The sequence below is a fragment of the Stegostoma tigrinum genome, chromosome 26 (assembly GCF_030684315.1).
Source record: "Stegostoma tigrinum isolate sSteTig4 chromosome 26, sSteTig4.hap1, whole genome shotgun sequence".
NCBI classification, from domain to species: Eukaryota; Metazoa; Chordata; class Chondrichthyes; order Orectolobiformes; family Stegostomatidae; genus Stegostoma; species Stegostoma tigrinum.
In genome coordinates, this window is record NC_081379.1 from 44,926,087 (window position 1) to 44,951,948 (window position 25,862).

Below are 25,862 nucleotides of genomic sequence, written 5' to 3' on the forward strand. Positions count from 1 at the left end.
CAGACTGGGTAAATCTCAGAGGAATTTCAGAGGACTTGTGACTTTCTTTGGGAACAGGGAATTGGTAAAATTAGCGCATGGCTTTGAAATTTGAAACTTATTTCAGGTGGTCAGCAAGTTCCCCGGTATGTACTGGCAATGGGTGACTATTCTAGCCATCAGTGCATCCTTGGAATGTTACAACCTCTGTGTAAATAGAGTTATATTCAGTTTCACACTATTTGTTTGTGAATCATAGTCTCCATATTTTGCATGTATCCATACAAAACTTTGAGATCTTTGTCTCCTCCAATTCTAGCTTCTTGTGCTTCCTTGATTTTAACTTCGCTATCATTAGCAGTAGTGCATCCAAGTGAGTTGACCCTAAACTTCTCTGCCTCTCTCTTCTCTTTTAAGATGCTTCTCAAAAACCTACTTCATTATCCCAGCTGTTGGTCACAAAGTTATATAGGAGGGAAACAGACCCTTCAGTTCAACCAGTCCCTGCTGTTCATAATCTCAAATTCAACTCGTCTCACCTGCCTACGCTTGGCATATATCCCTCCAAACATTTCTTATTCATGTACTTTCCAAAATATCTTTTCAACATTGTCTTTGATGCATTCTCATGCGACTCAAAATAGTTTAAACAACCTTTTTAAAAGCTTTGAGACATTTTGCAACATATGTTAATATTACATAAATACAGGATACCATTTGAACGTGTGTGTGCGGTTCTGTTGTGCGACTACTAGTGCTTTTCTAAACACTCACCTGTTTTTGAAGACACAGCCCAATACTCTGCTTGCATCTCAGTAGCCATCTTAATGGCATCAGCTTCTGTTCGCTCATATTCAGCCTGGGACTGGTAGATAAACACAAATAATGACACAGAACTACGTAGGTGAATATTGGTCAGACGACAAAGTCTAACAGGTAGGCTTTAAGGAATATCTTAAAAGTGAATTAGGAGGTGGGAATGTTAGGAAGGGCACAAGGCCAATGTAACTGAGTGGATGGAGCAATTAAAATTGGGAATGCTCAAGAGGCCAGAATTAGATAAGTACTGATGTAGTGGAGGGTTGTGGATTTGGAGGACGGGTTACAGTGACACTGAGGATAGAGCAATGGAGGGATTTGCAGGCGGTTAGGAAGAGAAATGATGGGACTTCGGGCAAGTTTGAACATTAATAGAAGTCGCTGGATGAACTCATGCTCTTGAATCGAAGCATGGAGGAGACCAGCCAGATGTGCTGGAATAGTACAGGAAAAGTAAAGCCATGAATATGGACATCAGCAGATGAGTTAAGGCCAACATGATGTTGGGTGTCATTGTGGAAGGGAGGCAGGTGGCCTTAGTGATGGTATAATCACATGATCAGAAGGTAATTTTGGGGTTGAATAAGGCACTTGGGTCACAGTCTGGTTTGTTCTCAAACAGTTGTGGGGAGGAGGGGTGGAGCGACACTGAGATTTCTGAGAATTTTGATTTGGAATTAAACTTCTTAAAGTTTTTTTGTGTGCTATTTCATGGGATGTGCTGTCACTTGAAAGGCTGATTTGTTTAGAATCGTATTTGCTCTTGAACTGAATGGTCTGCTCGGCGATTTCAGATGGGATTTTAAAATTAACTACATTGCAGTGGCTCTGGAGTCATAAGTAGGTCAGACTAGGTCAGGACAATAGATCTCCTTCACTGGAGGAGATTGATGAATCAGAATGGTGTACATCAATCAATGATGATTTTCATTACGAGGACTAGCTTTGTATTCCAAATTCATTACTTAAATTTAAATCCCACTAACTGCTGTGATGGAATTTGAATCTATATCCCTACAGCATTAATCTGGGCCTCTGTATTAGCTATCCAAAGACTTTACATTACACCACTGTCTCACCTTATTTGGTTATACCCAAGATGTTTAAGAGGAATTTTATTAATTAATAGTGAAATATCACTGACCTATGCCATAATGATAAATTTTACCTGCATTCAGGTTAAGCAGTGATGGGTCTCAAAGTTCCAAAGGCTCATTATATTTAGCCCAGTGGATTAAAACGACTGATAAAGTTCTGAACATTAAACAAAAACTTCCTTTGTACTAAGTATATAGAATGTGTAATATACCCATAAAAGACCAGCTATTTTATATAGAATCAAAGAAACAAGAACGGATGTAGGCTATTTGTGCCTATCTATCTATTAAATAAGATCATAGCTGATCTGACTGTGGTCTTAAATCAACTATCCTACCTCCTCATCAATGCAATTTCCACCTACCCATCGCCCACCACACCCCAAAGAATAATCCTTGAATCCACTATCAATCCGTCTAAGCTACCGGTTCATTGCATTGGACTAACAACTTATTGTCAATCAAACATTCAGACACAAGCAGCTTCCCTTACAGGGTATTTGGGAAATTTATCATAAAGGCAAGCAATTGTTTATTTCCTTAATAATTCAGATTAAGGAATCATTGACGAGCAGCAGCAAATCTGAACTGTAAAGTGCCAGTTAAAATAATGACTTCCATGGCAATCACATAATAAAGCAAAGTAAAGAAACATAAGATTGAGAGGTGGAAAGAAAAAAAGTTACATTTTAAAAAATGCCCAGCCATAAAAGCTGAAGGAGTGAAACTTCACATTCCTTGAAGTGCCAGGGGGGTTGTAATTGAGCAGTAATTAAGATCTAGTACATTGACAAGAGGGCACTTTGTTTAAAGTAAGGATATGTTCATTCTAATCTATGAGTTCAAACTGTGTTCCTAAAGTGGAAGTGCCAGTATTGGACTGAGGAGGACAAGGTCAGAAGTCAGACGACACCAGGTTATAGTCCATCAGGTTTTTTTGAAGTTACAAGATTTTGCAGCATTGCCCCTTTGTCAGGTCACCTGTGAAACCTTGTGATTTCAAGTAAACCTGTTGGACTATAACCTGGCGTTGTTTGACTTCTGACCGTGTATGCCTAAGGTCAGGAATGTTCACCCTAAACTGCACACATGTGAGGTTGCGCAGTAATCTGGAATATACATCACAGTACAAAAACAAACTGCATTTCACCACTCTTTTAAATATATTGTCAGGTGCAGAACAATCTTAAAGTATGCCGATTAAGTAGGCTGCCTTGTCCCGAATATTATTTATCTTCTTGAGTGCTACTGTTTGTAATGTGTATTCCAATATATTGCTGACTTATGCTTGTAGAAAACAGAGAAGGTTTGAGGAGTCAGGCTATAAGCTGCAGAGATAAAACTGCAGAATTCCCATCCTTGATTTGGTCTTGCAGTCACTTGATTGGCTCAGGTAATCTAGGCTGCAACTTCAGGAAATACCTAATCCTCCAGTTTAAGGTCATATTACTTTCATTGCTACATCATGCAGTCAAAGTTAGGTTGCTCACATAAATGAACATTCAGATCATAACGTGATTATCTCACCCTTGTTCAATGTAATAGGGGACGTGTGCCCAACTAAACAGATGCTGTGCGGTTCAATGGTGCCATGTTGTGGGGTACAGGGCCCAATATTATCTCTCACTTGCACCATTTAAATGAACCTGCCGTGTTTAAAACTCATCAGTGACTCGCACAAGAGAGGTGGAACCTACATACGAGAACACACCAAGGCACAAATGCACGGCAGACAAGTTCGGGGAGAAGGGTTGCAAAGTGACGGCTTTCTAGAAGGTGAGAGTTGCACAATAGACCTGATGCAATGAACTCCGATAAGAACTTAAATGACCAAAGCTACAGAAAAAGACAATGTAATATTTTGTACACTGGAAATCCTGCCAAAATGCTCGCTTGTGTTGTCAAGTGGATGGGTGATCAGCCTGGCAGGGATTAAGCCCATCCTGTCCAGCTTGGATGTGGTGGTCAATTCTGTTTGTATGTTTGCAGACCCAACCATGAGACAGCTGATGTTTCAGGTTACATTGCAGCACACAGAGTTTTCAACAAATATCTAACACTCAGGAAGACATGCAAGCTCAGTATGCTGCCAATATAGCTCTGGGCATCAGAAGTGACTCCCAGGCTCTTGCAGTTCAGTGATCTTTCCTCCAGCGAATTACTAGACTAGTAGTGCCACCTGATGGTGTGGCAGTAAATCCATGGAACACAAGACTGTTTGTCTTTATTCAGAAGAACAATATTTGGGGTCCCACCCCTCCCAACTCATTTATGGCCTGTGTCACTGTCTATCCACCTATCAGCTCAGGCTACCTTATAAATTCAGAGCTGTTCCAGATCATTTACTGAAAATCAATAGCAGATAGTACCCTGTTAAGTGCACTAAGGCTGGTAAAGGCACTCAGAAGACAACAACTAAAAAAATTCCCCAGATCAATAAGTTTAATTTTAAATGAAATATTGCATGATTTATGCTTTGTTCAAAATGTGTATTTTGTGACCTTAAAATTCTTAACATTTTATCATTGTGTCCAATTGTACGATGTAATATTAAGGACAGAGGAAAGTTAAGGAGAATGAAAACTTTTGATGAGTGGGGATTGCTGTTACTGATACAGCTGAGGCAGGAATGGGCATCTAGATTTCAGCCTCTCTTCTATCTTCTCCTCATTCGTATCTTCTTCGCTGATAGCAAGTGCTGTTCCCTCTTGATGGTGCAGTTGTGTAATATACAGCTGACAGCTATTAATCCAGAGTCCGAACACTCAGTCAAGCACAGCAGATGTTGTCCAAGCAGTAGAACTGCTGCTTCAGTGTGCCAAGTATCTGTTGTGACAAAGTTCTTGTAGCAGGCTAGCTCTTACTTTGAATGCATCACATGAGTGTGGCTTCTGAACTGAAGCCACGAGCAATGCCGTCAGTAACTACCGTTTATTGTCCAGAAGCAACCCTTTGTTTTCCATGGTGAATTAAAAGCAGCTGGCAAGGCAGATTGTTACAGGGTTAATGTATCATGGCTACTGCCAAGATACAAGCACTGGCCTAAATGATGCAATGTCTGTACCCCAACTGCACATTGAGGGAATAGATCCCTTTCACTCCTGGTACATGGCAAAATGCCAAAGTAATGGTGCATGACGCCAATGGCGTCCTAAACCAGGGGAAAGCCTACAGATCTTATAAACCCTTGTATTCACTCTTTTGGCTTCTCTCTGACAGAAAATGATGTTTACTGTCTCCAATCTAACAGAAGCAGTGACCAAATTTATGAACAGTGGACTAAATATTGTGAGGTCTTCTGAATATTCCCACCAGCAGCTTGTAAGGAGCCAGACACAATGGTAGTTAGATGTTTCTGACACATCCATCAGCATGCAGTCCTCATTCTATTCTGAGTTTACAGTCATGGCAGTTGTTGGTTGTCAGAGAATTTCTCCCTGAGCAGATATGGTCACCTCCTGTGAATCTTTCTGCCTGTAGTCTCTCTTCCACTAGTTAGTCCTGCTTTGCACAGCCTCTGTTCATTCTCCCTGTCATAACTAGTGGTCTACTAGCATAAAGGTTCAGGAAAAGTTACCAACTTCCTACCATAGGGATGCTCTCTAATTAGAAAGAGATGACTGACGGTGGTTTAACCTGATGGTAACTATGCCTAGATGAGAGAAGAGGTTGAGAAGAAGAATCCATCAGGGTAGTCTCATACCCTGCCTGGGAACAACTAAGCTGTGCTGAAGTTTTGTAATCAGAAAAAAAGTCCTTCAACCAACCATTTCCATGAACTTGTGAAATTCAAAACAACTACAAAGTGCATCAAAAAAATGTGGAATTACAGCAATAGCTGGAAAAAATCGACTAACCTTTCAGCAGTTAATGATCCTTTAAATAGCACCAGTGAGGAGATCGGTTGCAATATTTGGGGTGGCACGGTGGCTCTGTGGTTAGCACTGCTGCCTCACAGAACCAGAGTCCTGGGATTAATTCCAGTCTCAAGTGACTGTCTGTGCGCAGTCTGCACACTCTCCCTGTGGGTTCCTCCCACAGTCCAAAGATATGTGGGTTAGGTGGATTGGCCATACTAAATTTCTCATAGTGTCTAGGGATATGCAGGCTAGTTGGGTTAGCTCAGTAAATGCAGGATTACAGGGATGGGGTATGGAGTGGGTCTGGTTGGGGGATGGTTTGGAGGGTCGGTGTGGCCGAATGACTTTCTTCCTGTAGGGATTCTGTTCTATAGACTCAAAAATGGCAGGACCCACATCAAGTTAGCATTACATATTGATTGACATCATTATCTGCCTAATGTGCACATTTCCAGTGTGTGTAGGCAAACTCCCTTACTAAGATAGGTGTGTCTCATGTCAGAATTACACATATGCCACAGAGTCCATTTTAGAAGCCTAGCAGCACTCATAATGTCTAGAAAATCACACCTATTAAGCCCAATTTCACCTTTGAAAAATCACATTTTCAACAGATTATTAAGGGCAGAACGCAAGGTTCAGGTAGCAGGTCACTTATACAATTTACAAGGGAAATGATTATTACTCACCAATAAGTCTTTCTTAGAGCCAACAAGAAATATGGTACTTAAACCCTGTTCATTTTCCTTCAGTGCATCCTCTAGCCACTGTCTGCAGCAAAATAAGAATACTGTTGGCCTTTAGAAAATATTAAAAGGAGTAGCCAAAACTATTGCAGGTATCAGGAATTTAAGTTACACGGAAAAGTCAAGGGACACATACTTATTCTCACTACAAAATTAAAGAGCACAAGTGATTGACGATCTTAAGGCAATAATGGCTGCGGAGGAGGTTAGTAACAAAATTATTCACTTTAAAATGGATACAAATTGAAATTGAAGGCGTGAGAAGTAAGAAATCAGATGAGGGCAAAGAGCAAAGAGACTGAATTCTGAATGCATGCCAATATATTGCCACCAATCGCGTGTACTTTAATTCTGTGCAATAACCTCTAATGTGGAACTTTTATCAAAAACTTTCTGAAAGTCCAAGCAGAGCACAACAATTGGTGCTTCTTCATCTATTCTGGATCATAGAATCCCTACAGTGTGGAAGCAGGCCCTTCAGCCCTACAAGTCCACATCAGCCCTCACAGAATCCCACCCAGACCTATTAGTACTTCCTCAATAAGTTCCCACAGGTTTGTCAAACACAATTTCCTTTCCAAAAATCTATGTTGACTTAGTGTAACACAATTGGTATTTTCTAAGTCTCCTGTTCTCACATTCTATTTAATGGGCTTTAGCACTTTCCCTGCTACTGATATTAGACAAATTGTTCTGTAATTCTCGATTATCTCCCTCCTTGCTTTTTAAACAGTGGGGTTACATTTGTCACCCTTCAATCTGATGAGGTTGTTTCAGAACCTGAAGAATTTTGGAAGATGACAACGTATGCAATATTTTCTTAGCCACCCCTTTAGCACCTGGTATAAAGAGCATCATGTGCCTAGGGATTTATCAGCTTTCAGTGCCATTAATTTCCCCAGCAGTTTCATGTAGTCACTAATTTCTCGAGTACTCAACACCTTTTCTTCCCTTGCAGTCTTGGAGAACAAAAGCAGCTGCGTAATTTCTCTGCCAATTCTTCGTTCTCCACTATCAATTCTCCTGTTTCACAGTGAGAGGGATGGGAGGGGTGATCAAAAGCTTGGCTGAAAGGATGGGTTAATTTAGAACTTTAAGTTAGCTGGGTGTGTTCTTATTGGAGCTTATACTGTGATTATCTGACTTATTTTGTTATATTCATTCAAGGGATGTGGCCATTGTTGGCTGGGCCAGCATTCACTGCTCATCCCTAATTGCCCTCGAGAAGGTGGTGATGAGCTGCCTTCTTGAATCGCTATATTCCATATACTATAAGTAGACCCATAATGGCATTGGGGAGAGAATTACAAGGTTTTGACACAGCAACACTGAAAGAACAATTATATTTTTCCAAAGTGGTGACTGAGAATGGCTAGGAAGGGAACTTGCAGCTGGTGGTATTGCCAGGTATTTGCTGCCTATGTCCTTTGAGATGGAAAGGGTGGTGGTTATGGAAGATATTGTTTAAAACAATGATATTTACATTTCCATAGGAAAATCAATTCCTACTTTAAATTTTAACTACAATAGATTCATCCATTGCTCCCCCCAGAAAATATCCATCCTACCAGACAAACTAAACCTTTGGAGGTAGGAATCAAATCATGAAGTTACCACAGATTATTTGGGGCACTCTTGGTTTGCCTATTGTTGTGGGTCCTGTGATGAATTTTTGCAGATGCAATATAACTTGAGATTGTCCACTTGCCCAGAAAAAAACAGAAAAACATGAAGTCATTCAAATAGAGGGAGAGGCTGCAGAATGCTGCATTACAAGGGGATCCAAGTATTCCTGTACATGAATCACAAAAAGTAGCATGCAGATACAGCATGGAGATTGGAAGTCATATTGAATTGTCCTAAGAAGAGTCATATTAGGCTCAAAACATTAACTGTTTTTCTCTCTCCATGGATGTTGCCAGATCTGCTGAGTTTTCCCAGCATTTTCTGTATTTATTTTAACAATTGTAATGTTGACACTTACTGCAAAGAAAATACTGTACAAAAATAAGGAAGTGTTGCTACATTTGTACAGGGTGAACTGCATCTGGACTACTGTAATTTTCAGTGTAAGTTTCAGTTGTCTTACATAAGGAAGGATATCATTGCATCGCAAGCAAATTGGTAAGGTTTCACTTGGATGATTCCAAGGGTGAAACGGTTGTCTTATGAGAAAATTTTGAACAGATTGGGCCCACACTCACTGGAGTGTAGAAGAATGAGAATGATTTTATTGAAACAATTAAGGTTTTGAGAGGATTTACAGTGTGGATGCTGAGAAGATGCTTTCTCTCGGGAAGTCAGAGCTAGGGGTCACAGTTTAAAAGAGGGACACCTCATTTAAGACGCAGATGAAGAGAATGTTTTCCTCTTGGAGGGATATTAGTATTTGGAATTCTTTATTCTTGATAGCAGTGGAAGCTTGGTCATTAAATAAATTCAAATCTGACAAATTTATCATTCACAAATGAGTCAAGGGTTATGGGAGGCCAGAAGGAAATAGGGTCAAATCCATAATCCGAGCAACCATGATCTTATTGAATGACAGACCATGCTTGAATAGCTTAGTCTTACTTTCATTTCTTAAAAAGCAAGGATGGGAGTGCTGGTGTTGAACTTGGAATTGTTCATGTTTAGCCTTTTATTAGTCTGTCCTGCATCATAGTTGGACTTTGTGGACACTAATTTACAGATTAACTCATCTGCTATCATGATGGCATTTCCTCCAGTGAGGATCTCAAATACGCCTGCTCCAGGGAAACACCCCTTGAAGTGGCATTTAACATACACCTGGCATGTGGCATTGGTCAATTACGGGTAGTGTTGGTTTAGTCAAAGGTTTCACTATGCTAGCTTCAAGTCTCCAAAAAAAAACACTGAATTGCTGGAACATAATAACTGCAATAAGCACATTGCATATTGAAGTAAATGACTGAAGAACTGAAAATAATATTCAACATCTCTATATACTGATGAAAAAAAGGACTTACTTTGTGTGTTCCAGGGTTTGTATGTCAGCCAAATCAAAGGTTATTATAACGACTGGAAACAAAATTTTAAAATATGAGCAAACATTGATATTTTAAGAGTCCGCAATGATAGTTGTTTTGCTGGCACTAATCTGGACTCACCTTCAGCACCTCGATAGTATGCAGAAGCAATGCATTTGAATTTCTCCTGCCCTGCGGTGTCCCAACTGAAGTCAATAGAAATATATCAGATCAATCCTTTGAAAAAAACCTACTCCAAATTGATGAGTACTTTTAACTTTAACTGAAAAGGTTCTGTTTTATTCTGGTTTTGCCACATTAAAGTGTTTAAATGTTATTGCATTGCATTGCATTGTTATTGCATTAAACCACTGCCTTCCTATTCAAGCAAATAGTAAGGAAATACATGACTGTAAATGTGTCTGAAAAGACTCATCTTGTTGGGGCTAAGGACTTAAAACAAATATTAGACTCCTTACTTGCTAAAGCATAGACATAGCTAAAGGACTTCCCTTGTCTGTATTGAGTTTCCTAACCAGGGAGCATTAAAGGTCTCTGATTTCCTGGATGTTTTTTCCTGGAGGAGTGCGAACATTCTTGCTTATAAGCCTAAAGAATTTTAGTTGTGTCCTATTTCAGGAAATCAATGCTAATAGGAAATAACTTGCATTTACAAAGTTATTCTCAGAATCAGAGTATATTACAAGATACTTTATAATCAATTAAATACTTTTGAAATGTAGTAATGTTGGGAACACTGTTGTGTACAGTAATGATAGCAGTTAATGTTCAGGTTACATTGAATCCACACATTCTGCCTAAGTCACACAGCCTGTGGATGGTAACAAGGAGTTCTACTCTAGCTTTCTATGGTCATGGTAATTATACGTAATCAATAGAGATGCACATACTGCTGCCACGCAACACGTTTTCTTGTTATCTAAGAAGGATGTCTCTTAAGTAGATCCTCTATGGTGGTGCGTCCTCTAATCACCAGATAGGCACAAGAAAAGCAAATACGTAGGAGGATTTGTGGGAACAAACTACCCAAATAACCTTTACCCAGTACCACTTAGTGGTAAAGGTAGTAAATATAAGAAGGTTTCAGGGGTGTTCATCTGGCTAAATACTAAAAGCACAGCAGTCAATTTGTCCACAGTAAGGTCTCTTAACACCAATGTTTTTCATTTATAGTTGAGGGATAAACATTGTTTAGGACACCACTATTCCATTGCAATAAATGGGACAGTGACAATGTGAGTACAAAGTTACTTGGAGACAGATGCTGGAAGCTAGAGTCAATAAACATGGAGCTGGAAAGGCACAGAAGATCAGACTGCATCCAAGAAGCAGTAAGTTAATGTTTGGGGCTGAAACCCTTCGTCAGGTCAAAGTTAGGTGAGTAACAAGAGTAGTGATGAACAATTGCTTTGAGGATGGGAGAAAAGCATATAAAGGGGTTTCTGTTTCAGGTGCACTGCTTTTCTTGATACATATTAATTATCTAAATTGAAAAACACAAAAACATAATCAATAGGAGTCAACCTGAATGACAATGGCTCCAACAACTAGAGACAAACAAATGTTTGGGCCAAAGACTTCAAACAAGTATTAGGCTCCTTATTTGCTAAAGCATAGAGATAGGTAAAGGATACTCCTCGCTTATCCTTCTCAATATGGTGGTCAGTGCCCTACGTTCCAGTTCAGCGTGCAAGATTTCTGCTCAGAAATTTGGTGTCTGGCATTTAGGCACTTTCCAGGACAATTTCTAGGATATAATGTCTGTCTTGGCACTAAATCTAACTGGGGCATTCTTCACTGCAGTCATAGCAACTAGGGAGGAACAGCAGACTCATCTCTCACTCAAAAGAATATATCTGTGAAAAAACAAGTTGATATACAATCTCATGCATTTTAAGAATAAATACGTAACACTTCATTTTAAAATTCGGGTAATGAGTTTTTTTTTAACTATGTACTCACATTTGTAGGTTGTACGGAATTCCAGCAACTTCAAACCGCTCAATTTCAAAATCAACTCCAATTGTAGCCTTGTAGTCTCTGTCAAACACATTTTTACAAAATCTGAAATTTAAAGAGGTTCATAATAAATATTACTTCAGTAAAATGACATGGTCTCACTAAAAGAAGTGGTTTCAAGTATTAACAGTAGAAAGGAGGAATGAGACAGCACAGCTGTGCAAAATTTAATATAAATTCATACATAAATGAAAAGCAATAGAACTTCAATTAATTAATTCATCACACCCAGGAAGATATCCAGGAATGGAATACCCTCTCTCAAGGCAGAAGGCCAAGACTGTGTTTGCTAAGAGGCTCCAGAAAACACTGTGGATCTTTTCTCTTGCCAGAACATCCTTCCATTGTGTGACTCCTCCTCTTCATTGAGCTTCTCCTCTTCACCTAGCATGTAATATGGCTCTTCCACACAGAGCTTAGGCACCTCCTCTGCCTGGGCTGACAAGATCAGTTGGGGAAGCATGTAGATAAAGCCCTCAGTGATCTGTAATATAGTTTTGAGAGTTCCTGCCTCAGAAAATCTTGGAGATGTTGTGTGCGTTAAGATGGGGTGGAAATTGGACATGAGAGTTAACATAGAGGCATGGTGAGTAATTAATGAGGTGAGTTTGTTAAGATAGGGTGAGACTTCTATCTAGGTTTAACAGCAAAAATCCCCCCAAAGAACTATATACTACTTGGACATTTTTAAAAGAAAACTTAACATTCGGACCATTAGATTTTCCTCAGATAAAATCCGAAAGAACTGCAGATGCTGTAAAGAAAAATCAGAGTTAACCTTTTGGGTACGGTGACCCGTCTTCAGAACTGGACCCGAAACGTTAACTCTGATTTTTCTTCACAGAAGATAAATGTGAGGTGATTCACTTTGGGAAGAATAATAGGAAGGCAGAATACCGGGTCAATGGAAAGATTCTTGGTAGTGTAGATGTGCAGAAGGATCTTGACGTCCATTCACATAGATCCCTGAAAGTTGCCACCCAGGTTGACAGTGCTGTTAAGACGGCTTACGATGTGTTAGGTTTTATTGGTAGAGGGATTGAGTTCCGGAGCCGTGATGTCATGCTGCAACTGTACAAAATGCTAGTGCAGCCTCACTTGGAATACTGCGTACAGTTCTGGTTGCCCCATTACAGGAAGGATGTGGAAGCATTGGAAAAGGTGCAGAGGAGATTTATCAGGATGTTGCCTGGTCTGGAGCAAAGGTATAATGAGGAAAGGCTGAGGGACTTGGGTCTGTTCTCATTGGAGAGAAGGCTAAGAGGGGATTTAATAGAGACATACAAGATGATCAGAGCATTAGATAGGGTGGACAGTGAGAATCTTTTTCCTCGGATGATGACATCAGCTTGTACAAGGGAGAATAGCTGCAAATTGAGGGATGATTGATTTAAGACAGATGTCAGAGGCAGGTTCTTTACTCAGAGAGTGGCCAGGGCGTGGAATGCCCTGCCTGCCAATGTAGTTAACTCAGCCACATTCGGGGCATTTAAACAGTCCTTGGATAAGCATATGGATGATGATGGGATATCGTGGGGGATGGGCTTGGATTAGTTCACAGGTCGGCGCAACATTGAGGGGTGAAAGGCCTGTTCTGCGCTGTAATGTTCTATGCTGCTGGACCTGCTGAGCTTTTCCAGCAACTTCTGTTTTTGTTTCAGAGTTTTCTCAGAGTCATTTTATTATAATTCATGAAATCAATAGACACTCACCTATTAATAAGACATGTTTTTCCCACACAGAGGTCCCCAACTACCACCACCTTTGACATTTTGAGTCTGTGGGGGCAATTGACATAACAAAGTATCACTATGTTAAGTGGTTTTAGTTCCTGTTTTTACCTTCCATTCTCCATCTCTGCCATGTCCACTTTTCTTACACACAATAGGTCACTGTGCCTTTACACATCTCCCAAGAGCAAATGTGTTTCCAGAAATTATTCCCTTTAATTGTGCAACTGGGCACCCCCCTCAATTTCTTCTTAGCTCTGACCTTACAAAGCACGCTGCAAGTTATTATTTAACAATATTTTCAGCACTTGTATTAACATTTTAGTAAGACTGTGATGGACATTAACTTTCCTAGACATTGACTGAAAAAATGTACTCAATTTTACTGAAGTAATGTGTTTCATTTCAATGTAGAATACTCATGAAATGAAACAAGGTTGAAACAGTACGGCCAATAAAGTGAAAAGTGATTTTGGTATTTAGTGATCTATTTCAGCTTTTAAATGTTAATCTGAAATATTTTGGTGATGTTAGTAACCCTACTGCTGGTATGATGGCCATAAGTTGTCCATTTTATAGCAAGTAATCATGTACAGCCATGAGAGATTACCAACATTGAACCATGTTTTGTTTAAAATTGTAGGGGTATTCATATATAATAGAAACAGGAACTGGACAAAGATTGAAAGATAATGGTTTCTTGTGGCCATGGAAGCTGGCCTACGCTGATTCCAGTGAAGCAATGTCATGAAGTTAAAATTATCATCCTGGTTTTCAAATTCTTCCATTGCCTTCCCAATTTCTATAATGGCCTCCAACATTCTGAGATGGCTAGAATCTTCTCATTCAGGCCTCTTGTGCATTTTCCAATTGCTCCACCACTACCACCTAGCTGCCAAGCTCAGAACTTACCTCCCTAAACCTCTCTGTCACTCTACCTTACCTTTCTCCTTGAAGATGCTTCTTAAAAGCTATCTCTTTGAACAAGTTTTTGGACACTTGATCTACTTGGTCCTTATGTACCTCAGTGTCTTTTTGTGTTTTGCAACGTTCTTGTGAAATGCGTTCAGATCTTTTATTACATTAAAGGTGCTAGATAATAAGTTGTTGTTAATTTAAGAATTAAGCTTGGTCAATGAAAATAAAAACTTTTAAGTATGCTGGATAGTTAAACTTCATACAAAACAAAACAGAACTTTAGAAGGAGACATCAGTGCAACGATCCTGCATAAAGTAAGCTTCTAAATGGTCAGAGAGACAGTCAACTCCAGGTCTCAGAAATGAAAGAAGAATTTGCTAAACTAAAGGACCATTCAAATCTGTGCAGTGATTGTAATGAGGTCAGCCAGGTGGACCATACAGAATGTGAGTTCCCTGATTGGGGCTGTTAATCTGGTCCAAATGGGAATCCTGGCTAACGGTTAAAGAGGGTCACATATTCAGACACTGAGAGCTGGCACTGAGGGAGCTGGGCAAGTATCAAGGACTTTCCATATGTATATAAATAGTGGCTTGTTGGTGGAGTTATTTCAGTGGCAACAAGAGTCAAGCACGTTCCTGAAGAAACCTGCTCGAAACAGTAGTTCTTTGAGTTGAGATAAGCATTTCTGATATCACGCTGTTATTTTGGAAGTTTGACCCTTTGATCCTCCCGTCAAAGAATGAGTCCAGTGGAAAAAACTTATTATATTTTCTAGGCAAATGAGCCATTGCAGTTGCTGCTGGTATGTAGACTCAAGACAGCAAAGGAGTCCTACTAAATCTAAGTTGAGTAAGAGAACTCACAGGCCGGTATCCAGGAGAGTACACACCCTGGAAAGTCCACCTACATCTTGTTAGAACAGTTAAATTACTTAGCAACATCCAAATCAGAACCAATCAAAATAAACGTCTGGTTATACGGTCATCCAGCTCAAATGGAGGTCGATATTGGTGCGGCCATCTCACTGATCACAGGACGAGTACTTAACAGAACTTGCTCTGGGTTCCAACCCTTAAGTTTGAGCAACATCTTGGCCAGACTGAGAACCCATACTGGGGAATCTTTACAGATTAAGGGTACAACTTCGTTCCAGTCTCTTATGAGAAGCAGTTGGTTCAATTAACAGTGATTGTTGCAACAGGCTCGAATCCAAGCTTGATGGAGCATAACTGGTTAAGAAAGATTGACCTAGACTGGGTTAACGGTTTTCAATTTCGAAAACGGCTGCCTGAGTGAAGTCCTAATTAAATACCCGTAAGTTTTTCAGGAAGGTTTAGGGACTATCAAAGGAGTCAAGGCCAATGTGCAGGTTGACCAGGGAGCAATTACATGATTCTGCAAGGCTCACCGAGTGATATTTGCCTTACTAGCAAAAGTAGAGGCAGAAATCAGAAGGCTGGAAAGCACAAGAATCATCAAACCAGTCCAGTTTACAGCACGGGCAGCACTGGTCGTACTGATTGGGAATCTCATTGGGTCGGTTTGCCTTTGCGGAGATTTTAATCAACAGGTTAACTGCTTTTTGCAACTGGATAAATATCGAATCCCTTGCATAGAGGATTTATACACAAAGCTGGTGGGGGGATGGCCTTCGTGATGCTGGACATGAGCCATGCGCATCTGCAGTTGTGGTTAGATGACGATTCCCAGAAGAATGCTAGAACTAATAAGAGTTTGTACCAACATATGAAACTACCATTTGGGGTATCATCAGCCTGTGCAATTTTTCAACGGATGACGGAGAGCATTTTGCAAGGCCTACCCCAAGTCACCATTTAGATGATGGAGAACATTTTGCAAGGTCTACCCCAAGTCACCATTTAGATGATTTGCTAATAACAGGGAAAACCCATAAGGAACACATAGATGTTTCTCCCTGGTGAGTGGACGCCTAAGGAGGGAAAATTGTGCATTCCACGTGCCCCCCCCACCCCCCCCCCCGCCCCCCCCCCCCCCCGCCCCACCCCCCGCCCCCCCCCCCCCCCGCCCCACCCCCCGCCCCCCCCCCCCCCCCCCAACGCCAAAATTACGTACTTGGGCTACAGAGTCAACAAAACAGGGTTACATCCATTGAAAGATAAATTGAAGGTGATCAAAGTTGCTCCGGCTCCAATGTCTGTACCGGGACTTAAGTCTTTCCTTGGGCTGGTGAATTATTATTGAAAATTCATACAATGCCTGGCCACTATCCTGGCAACTTTGCAACAAAACCTAAATAAAAGTGTCAGCCTTGGAAACGGCTACATAGCCAACTTATAACTTTCAGGGGACTGAAGCATGTTGGCAATCACATGTTGGCAAACTATGATCCCAAGCAAGATCTGGTATTGACATGTGATGCCTCCCTATTGACACTGGTGTAGTATTAGCTACTAGGGAGCCCAATGGAAAGGAACACCCAATTGTGTAAGCATTCGAGACGTTGGCTAATGCAGAGCATAAGAATGCCCAGATAGAGAAGCAAGGTTTGGCAGTTGTATTGGTCAATCAATATCTTTACGGATATAACCATATAACAATAAGGATCCACAAAACCCTACTAGATCTACTTAAAGGGGACAAGGCAGTGCTGTCCATAACATCACGTCAAATTCAGCAGTGGGATCTAATTCTAAGTGTGCATAATTACAAATTGGAACACTGTCTGGTAGGCCAAATAGCAAATGTGGATTCATTGGGCCACCTCCCACTGGCAGATATACCATGGGTAGTACTGCCACTGGAAGACTCAGTAATGGTTTTAAATTTTCTGGACACACTTCTAGTCATAGTGGACAATATCAGACCTTGGATGCAGAAATATCCAGTTCTGGCCAAAATGAAACAGCTAGTGGTGATGGGGGATACCAAACATAGAACATAGAACATTGTAGTGCAATACAGGCTCTTCAGCCCTCGATGTTGTGCCGACCTGTGAAACCAATCTAAAGCCCATCTAACCTACACTATTCCATTATCATCCAAATGTTTATCCAATGACCATTTCTACTGTCTATTACTGTTGCAGGCAGGGCATTTCATTCCCTTACTACTCTCTGAGTAAAGAACCTACCTCTGACATCTGTCCTATATCTATCTCCCCTAAATTTAAAGCTATGTCCCCTTGTGCTAGCCATCACCATCCAAGGAAAAAGGCTCTCACTGTCCACCCTATATAATCCTCTGATCATCTTGTATGTCTCCCTTAAATCCCCTCTTAAACTTCTTCTCTCCAACAAAAACAGCCTCAAGTCCCTCAGCCTTTCCTCATAAGGGCCATCACAACCAGGATTGAAACCTTTTTGGATCTGGAAAGACTAGATCATAGTAGAGGGTGGCCTATTATTAGGGGGAGCAAATGTGATCGTCACAAGCAAAAGCTGATACCAGATATGGCTGAACTCCATCACGGCAATCCAGGAGTCTCCAAAGTGAAGATATCAGTGAGAGGTTATGTTGATGGTCAGGCTTGGATGCAGATATAACCGTGTCAGTGGGGCTGTGCCCAAAGTGCCAACAAGGACAAAAATTACCACCAGCAGCTCCCCTGCATTCATGCCAATGGCTGGGTAAACCCTGGATTTGGTTACATGTCAACAGCGCAGGTCCTTTCATGGGCTTAATGTTCTTAGTCATTGTAGACGCCCATTCAAAGTGTTTGAATGTGCGTTGAGTTCATTCATGAAACACAGAAATGACAATAGAAAAGCTACATGTATCATTTGCAACACACAGACTCCTGGAAGTGTTGGTCACAGATAACGGAACATCATTTACCAGCAGGAAATGTGAGTATTTCCTAAAGTCGAATGAGATTTGACATATAAGAACTGTTACATACCATCAATTATCTATCAGCCTGGCAGAAACAACAGTCCAAACTTTGGAGGCAGGCTTGAAGAAACAGTCTACAGCTTTGCTACATACCAAAGTGACCCGGCTCCTATTTGATTACAGGTCCACATCTGCTGCAACTACAGGGATAGCTCCGGTAGAGTTGCTAATGGTGGAAGACTCTGCAACAGATTAAATCTGATCTTCTTGAACCTGATGGGGTGGGAGGGGTGAAACGGTATCAGGAATGCCAGTGCCAATGCCAGACTCTGCCAAGTGAGAGAGACAATTTACATCAGGAGATGAAATTTGGTGTAGGAACCACAGAAATTGCCCTGAATGGGTAACAGGCTTGGTCAACGCAAGGTCAGAAACAGTGACGTCTAAAATTTAGGCAGAAGCAACAGTCCAGAAGAAGCATGTGGACCAAGTGAAAGCTGCGAACGTGCAAACAGCGTGGGGGCAAAATGTGCCCTGCTCCTCAGAACAGTTAGAAAGGCCGTCAGATCGCATAGGTTCTCCCTGTCCGTCAAGCATTGAAGAGACTTGTAAATTTGAGATAGATATGGCAGATCTCACCATTTCGATGTCTTTGTCACTGGAAGAAGACAGCGAATTTCTGTCGTGAGTTCCTGTGTGTTACACACTGCCTGTATCCAACGCAGAGATGGAGGATCCTGGCCCAGTGCTAAAATGCCCCAGGAAATACTACAAGAAAAAGGACTGGCCTATGTCCTCAAACTCAGAGGAGGGGGCATGTAGTGACTGTAATGAGGTCAGCCAGGTGGACCTCATATAAAATGAGTTCCCTGATTGGGGCTGTCAATCTGGCCCAGTTTGGAACCCATGGCTGATAGATAAAAACAGGAGTGTCAGACATTCTGATGCTCTAATAGCTGGCTCTGAGGGAGCTGGATCAGTGCCAAGGACATTCTACATGTAACTAAGGGGTAATTGGTGTCAGGATACCGGCTCAGTGGAGTTACTGCAACCTCCATTAATGTTTTCTATAAAAAAAAAGAGACATTTTTGCTAGAGGTACTCAAACAGCAAGCACTGAGTTGGTAAGCATTGAGTCTTACATCACGGAAAACTCTTCAGCACATGGTGCCTGTGCTGGCTCTTTGAAAAAGCTATTCAATAAGTTCAATTTCTTTGCTCTTCACAACAGTTCTGCAATTTTTGCCTCTTCAATTATATACATACACATCAATTTAATTTAGCATACAAAACTGCCATTCCTGAGCTCATAACCCAGTCACATTATCTTATCAGTATAATGTGAGCCTTTTGTTCCTTAAAGATATTCATTACTCAAAGCTCCCATTTATTCAATAGAGTATTGTTGAGCAGGTATTGCCTACAGATGCTAAAAGAAAAGATGTGATTCATCAGCTGGTCTGTTTCATTAAAACTCTTGTGATCTGTTTGTGACGACAGAAGGAACACTATTTCTTAATTAAATTGACCTTAAAAAAGTTGACTGAACCAAGTTTCATTTCATGTCTCAAATTACTTACCCAACATTTCTGGTTTGTCGTTCATGGCAGGCATTTTTAACTTGAATGTGGAACTGATCTTTAAATTGGAGACAGGCTTCAGGTAAGTAACACTGCATCAAGATTAAAAACAGACTGTTGACATTGAGTGTCTAGTCATTAAAGGAACAGATACAAAGTTACCTGACTATGTGAACAGCTCTAACAGCTAGTGTCCTAATTCAAATTATTCAGCGAGGTTATTTTTAACTTTAGCCGCTCAAGTTCAACTACTCTGATGGAACACTGATGTCAGTAACTATATATGAAATTTCTGTTCTTTTCTAACTGTACAGCAGCTACTCAGAGAGTCCTATAATGGCTCAGCTGGTATCACTCTTGCATCTAAGGCATAAAATTCCAGTTTCAAGTCTAGGTTCAGAATTTGGGCAGAAAATTCAAGACTGACATTCCAGTGTAGCACTGTTGGAGGTATTCTCTGTAAGATGTTACAATCAGGCTTCAGCTGCCTTTTCAGATATAGTTAAAGATCGATTTTGAAGAAATATTGGAGTTATCCCGAATGTTCTGGATCATATTTACCCTTCAACAACACCACATATACAAATCAGCTGATCACTGTCACAGTTCTGTTTATAGGATCAAGCTGTGGACAAATTGGCAGACAGATAGAGGATTAAGCATCATTCTGATGGGTCTTTAACTGCCTAATAAGCATGCATGTCAACGGCATTCATCCCGCACCTTTCCCAGATAAATGTTGTAATCACACACTATCTTGCAACTGGTACAACTTGTAAAGCAACAAAGTGGCTCTCACACATCCATCCATTTATTCCATCAGATGCTGGGGCTTGCAATCTCAACTCCTCTCTGACATTCCTCTCCACTCACACATTTAAACTGATCAAATTTAAATTAAATTGTCCCAGTTAGCAGGGAAGTCAAAGTGCCAATTAGCTTTTCAAAGTGAAGCAGATCATGCATCCTTTCTCTGCACTGGGCGCAGGTTCTGGTGTGGAGCACATTTCTTCTAACTTGTGCTGCAACCTTTGTCTAGGCCACCTTGCTCAGATGGAAGTGCCACCCTGCTGTTATTTCTGAGAACTGGACCTCCTGCCATCCTTGACAGCCTGGAAGAGAGCCTGCAGAGATGCAGCACTGAACTGTGAACTCTTTCTGTCTGCTCTGGGACACGACTGATGATGATGCTAGCACCAACAGCTTCCTGGATTGACAAGCTTGTGTGAGGTGACAGCAGACGTTTTGACTTCCTGCTAGTCCCTGCAGAATGCTTTGCCACGCTCCTCAACTATGCATAACAAATTGGTGAGCTGCCGTGTGATCACTTGTGACCAGCCATGTTGTCCATGAAAGAAAGTGTGGGGCATATCCAGTCCCATCGTTGACAACCTCATCAAGAACAAATGATAGCTGTGTTTTCCCAGGATGGGGAATTTCAAGACTAGGGGGCATACATTTATGGTGAGAGGAGAAAGATTTTAAAAAAGACATGAGGGGCAAATCTTTTACACAGAGGGTGGTTTCCATGTGGAATGAAATTCCAGGGGAAGTGGTGGATGCGGGTACAATCACAACGTTTAAAAGAAATTTGAATAAGTACATGAATAGGAAAGGTTTGGAGGGATATGGGCTTGCCTTCATTACTTAGTCCTTTGAGTACAGGAGATGGAGAGTCAGGTTGTACAGGACATGGGTGAGGCCTTCTGGTCACCCAATGATAGAAAGGGTATTATTAAGCTGGAGAGGGTTTTGAGAGATTTACTAAGATGTTGCTGGGTTTGGAAGGTTTCAGCTATAAAGAAAGGTTAGATAGGCTAGAACTTTTCTCAATGCAGTGTAAGAGGTTGTGAGGCAACCTTATGGTAGTTTGTTAAAAAAAAATGAGGGGCACAGACAGAGTTAATGGTAGGTGCCTTTCCCCTAGGATGGCAGATTTGACGACTAAGAGGTACATTTTTAAGGTGAAGGGTAAAAGATTTAGAAAGAACAGGAGGGGCCAAGTTTTTACACAAAGGGAGATTCACATGTGGAATGAATGTCCTGGGGAAGTGGTGGATGAATGTACAATTACTACATTTTAAAAGACATTTGGATAAGTACAGGAATAGGAAAGATTTGGAAGGTTATGAGCCAGCAGTAGGCAAGTGGGACTAGTTTAGTTTGGAATTATGTTCAGAATGGACTGGTTGGACTGAACGGTCTGTTTCTGTGCTGTATGACTCTACAACTCTATAACAATGGAAGGTTCTGCCCAGTAGGGCAGTAAACTTTATCTCCTCTGCCTGGTACAATCTTCATCCCTCTGGCGTTCCACTTACAATTAAAAAAGGCTGTATTATGACAGAAATCATCCAAGTTGACTACATGAGAATAGCCAGACTGCATATTATCCTCTCCATGCAAAGTCCACTTTGGTTACTGTCACCATCATCGGCAATCACTCACTAATGAGTATGATGGTCACTGGCCTTGAGCTCTGTGGGTCCTAATGTGGGCCAAGAGCATGAATCCAGAGCCGCATTTCCGACCTCACATTTGGTAGATGTTTCTGAGAGGTGGAAGAGGTCACTGGCCTTGAAATGTTGCTATTTCTTTCTTGGGTTTCTTCTCTGCTTCCTTTTCTATACTTCCTGTTACTGATGAGTGTTTTAGGAGAATTGTTCCCCTTCATGCAGGAATTTCCTCTAAGTAGGTTTCTTCTGAACAAGCAACTCTGATGCATTTATATCTATGTTGTATTTCCTCAGGGAAGCCTTTGGGGGTCTTTGAATTATTTCCATTGTCTTCCTCTCATTCTGGTGCCTTCCTTAAGCTGGATGAAGAAGTTAGACACAGGCATCTTAAGCACAGTGCTGGTCCAGCAAAATTGGTTTCGCACCACCATGGCCTCGATCTGGTGCTATCAGCTGCTTAAAGGACATTGATGTTAGTATGCCTGTTCTCCACGGTGATGCACAGAATCTGCCTCAAACAGCATTAATGATATTTATCAAGGGTCTCATAGTGGCATCTTTATGCAGTCCAAGTCTTGGAGCCATATAGCAGAGTCAGAAGGATGACTGCCTTATACACAAGCATCTTAATATCAGCATGATGTCACAGTCTCAGTCTTAGATGGCACTTGCAGATTGGACGCAATTGAGTCTCCACATCAGCCTGATGTCAGCCTAAGAAGAGAGGTAGCTTCCCAAGTAAGGGAAATGCTTCATATCTGGGGGCGAAGGATGGACCAGAACTTGATCTGGGACGTGTTCCTAAAGGATTTGAATCATCTTGAGGTTGAGACTCAAGATTATTCAGCCTCAAACTGAGCATTGCAGCTGCACTTGGTACTCTTCTGATAGATTGCAACACAACTATTTTCTTCTCATTTGTTTCATACAATAAGGAGATAGAGACCAATTTTTTGATATGCTTCCTCAAAGGCACTAAGCAAGGCTTTAAGATTCATTTCCAACAGAACAGAGATGACATTGTCATCCACGTACTGAAATTTCACAAGCGAGATCAGTGTTTCTTCCTTTGTAGATTTCGACCAGTTGAGGTTGCAAAGATTTCTTTCCATTGTGTAAACAATGTCCACACCACTGGGATACCTGTTCTTGACAAGATGAAGACTTGACAAGATAAAGAACTCTGGTGATGAAGATGAGAAAAGGGTAGGGCCAATGACACATCCGTGCTTGACTCTGGTCTTGACCTCAAAGAATGCTGTTATATTACCACTGGTGAAGACCATCACCAATATTTTGTTGTGGAGGAGGCAAAGGATGAGTTTCACTGGACAGCTGGTTTTTGACAGGATCTCCCATAGCACATCCCCAGTGACTGAGTCAAGAGCCATGATCGGGTCGACAAAAGCTATATAGGATGGTTGGTGTTGTTTCTAGAATTTCCCTTGGGGTAGTCAAGCTGCAAAAAACATGTCCATTGTTTCAAGGTTTGATTGGAAGCCACACTGACAAAGGTAGGGTTTCCACAGAGACTGGGAGGAGTCTAGTGGGATTTGGGTGGTAATTTCCCAGTGATGGAGAGTAGGGACATTCCTCAGTAGTTTCCACAGCCCTCTTGATCTCCTTTCTTGAAATTAGTGGTGATGGCAGCCTGTCTGAAATCAGCAGAGATTTTGTTTTTGTCCAAGATTTTCAAGAACAGTTAATGAAGATGACAGGTGAGTTATCTTCCTCAAAGTTTGGAAATTTCCACTGGAAGCCAGTCTACTCTTGCACCTTTTCCATTCTTCATGTGTCTAATGGCCACTTCAAATTCCGCCACAATAAGTGGGAGTCCAAGATCATCTTTGGGGGTTTGCCTCAAACATGTCCTTTTTGACAACTATATCACAGTTTGGAAGTTCTTTGAAGTGTTCTCTCCATTAGAGGCGGCTTTTTGCTTTGTCTCTCAAAACAATGCCATCCTTACTCCATACTGATTTGAGGTCAAGGGTGTTGGGTTAGTATATTGCCTTGGTGGCATTGAAGGAATCTTGGGTGTTCTGCTCATCAGCAAAAATTTGCAGCTCCTTAGCTTTCTCAATCCACCATCTGTTCTTGATTTCCCTTCTTTTCATTTGTAACTCTGCCTTTGAGGAATTCTCCTTCTTGTCTCCCCGGTTGTCTTGCCAGGCATGAAGAGCTCTCTTCTTCCTGTCAATGAAATCTTGGGTACTGAGATCATTCGCTTCAAACCAGTCTTGCTGTTTTGTGGTCTTATAGCCAATGGTTTCTTCATAGCATATGATGACTACCTTCAGCTCTTTCCATATTTCCTCCACTGCATTAAAATGAACATTTTGGAGATTTTGATGAAGGTGTTGTTGGAAGTACATCAGTCTTCTTGGTTCTTGAAACCACTCAACTTTGAGCTTTTTTCTGATCTATTTCATCTTCAGCTGTTTCTAGTGGCTTTTGATGGATATTGAGGAATCAATGAGCCAGTGAGTGGTCTGTGCAGTAATCATCTGCACTGCTCATTGCTTTGATAATGAAGACATCCTTTTGGTCTTGGGATTGAACAATGATGCAGCCAAACACACCAGTGCTTTGATCATGGATGCTTCCAAGAAATCTGAACATGTCTTTTTGGCAGAACAGTGTGTTGGTGATGACCATCTGGTGTTCTGCACATTCAGTGAGCAGAAGAATCCCATTGGAGTTGCAACTCCCAACTTCTTCCTTTCCAATGGTTCCTTCCCAGAGTTGGAATACTTTCCAACCTTGGTGTTGAAGTCTCCAAAGATGATAATTTTAGCTTCCTTGGGATGTTATTGAGTGTAGTGTCCACACTCCCCTCACATCTTAGACTTTGAAGTCAAGAGACAATGGTTCAATGGCATTATCACTGGACTTTTTATTCAGGTAGCATTCTGGCGACCCCAGGTTTGAATTCCACCATCCTCATCTAGGGTCTGGCCTAATACGACCCAGATCAACAGCAATGTGGTTAACTCTTAACTGCCCTGATCAATTAAGAATGGATAATAAATGCTGGCTAGTCAATAACGCCCACATCCCTTGAATGAATAAGAAAAAAGATGGAGTTCCTCACCTTAACTTCCTAAAGTTAAATCAGCAATGCTATTAATATCACTAAACCACAATTCTCTCTAGTAGATGATATTGCATCAGGTACCTTTTCAAAATGTTTGGTTGCCTAGTAACTTTCACTTCAAACAAGTACCAAATCAGGGCTATCCATAGAATTAAAATGTGGATTTTTTGTTAGAAACGGATGTTTGGAGCTCAAAGTTTATTTTTTAAAGATAATCCAGCTAAACAATGGAAAACATATTTGGTTGATTTAAAATTGCATTTGTACTGAAGAGTAATATGTGATGTGATCAAATCCAAGTGACACCACTGATCATAAAGTGTGAAGCTGGATGAACACAGCAGGCCAAGCAGCATTTCAGGAGCACAAAAGCTGACGTTTCGGGCCTAGACCCTTTCACACTTTATTATCTTGGATTCTCCAGCATCTGCAGTTCCCATTATCTCTGACACCATTGATCTGTTGGCTAACAGTTCTGAGGTTGTTCATGACATTTTGAAATGATAGGAATGCTGGAACTGACCCGGCAGAATTAGCAACTACTAACTACTCACTCTAAACTATCGAGTCTCCAATCAAACTAAAGTCAGTTTTTCACTTCCAGAAATAAATACAGTTGCATCATTCCCATTCAGCTCTGCTCTCAGAGGCCCTATACTTGGCACTACCTGAATTTCCAGCTACTCCTGGTGCTACCAGCATTAACAAGATAAATCTAGCCGTCACTGTCCAA

The 25,862-nt window shown here is 41.0% G+C and overlaps 1 protein-coding gene across 8 annotated transcripts in view; it reads right to left on the minus strand.

Annotated features, from left to right (window-relative positions):
- Window positions 1-25,862, minus strand: part of rab36 (RAB36, member RAS oncogene family) — a 70,666-nt gene that overhangs the window by 22,570 nt on the left and 22,234 nt on the right. For 6 of the 8 annotated variants that reach the window (XM_059655142.1, XM_048555906.2, XM_048555908.2 and 3 more), the window contains 7 exons: window positions 19,577-19,668; window positions 13,244-13,309; window positions 11,475-11,576; window positions 9,633-9,697; window positions 9,492-9,543; window positions 6,445-6,526; window positions 754-844 (listed from right to left, as the gene is read on the minus strand). In XM_059655142.1, the coding sequence (XP_059511125.1) occupies window positions 754-844; window positions 6,445-6,526; window positions 9,492-9,543; window positions 9,633-9,697; window positions 11,475-11,576; window positions 13,244-13,309; window positions 19,577-19,668 (550 nt within the window). The remainder of the gene's footprint in view (window positions 1-753; window positions 845-6,444; window positions 6,527-9,491; window positions 9,544-9,632; window positions 9,698-11,474; window positions 11,577-13,243; window positions 13,310-19,576; window positions 19,669-25,862) is intronic. The other 2 variants (XM_059655143.1, XM_059655144.1) reach the window with 2 other exon arrangements.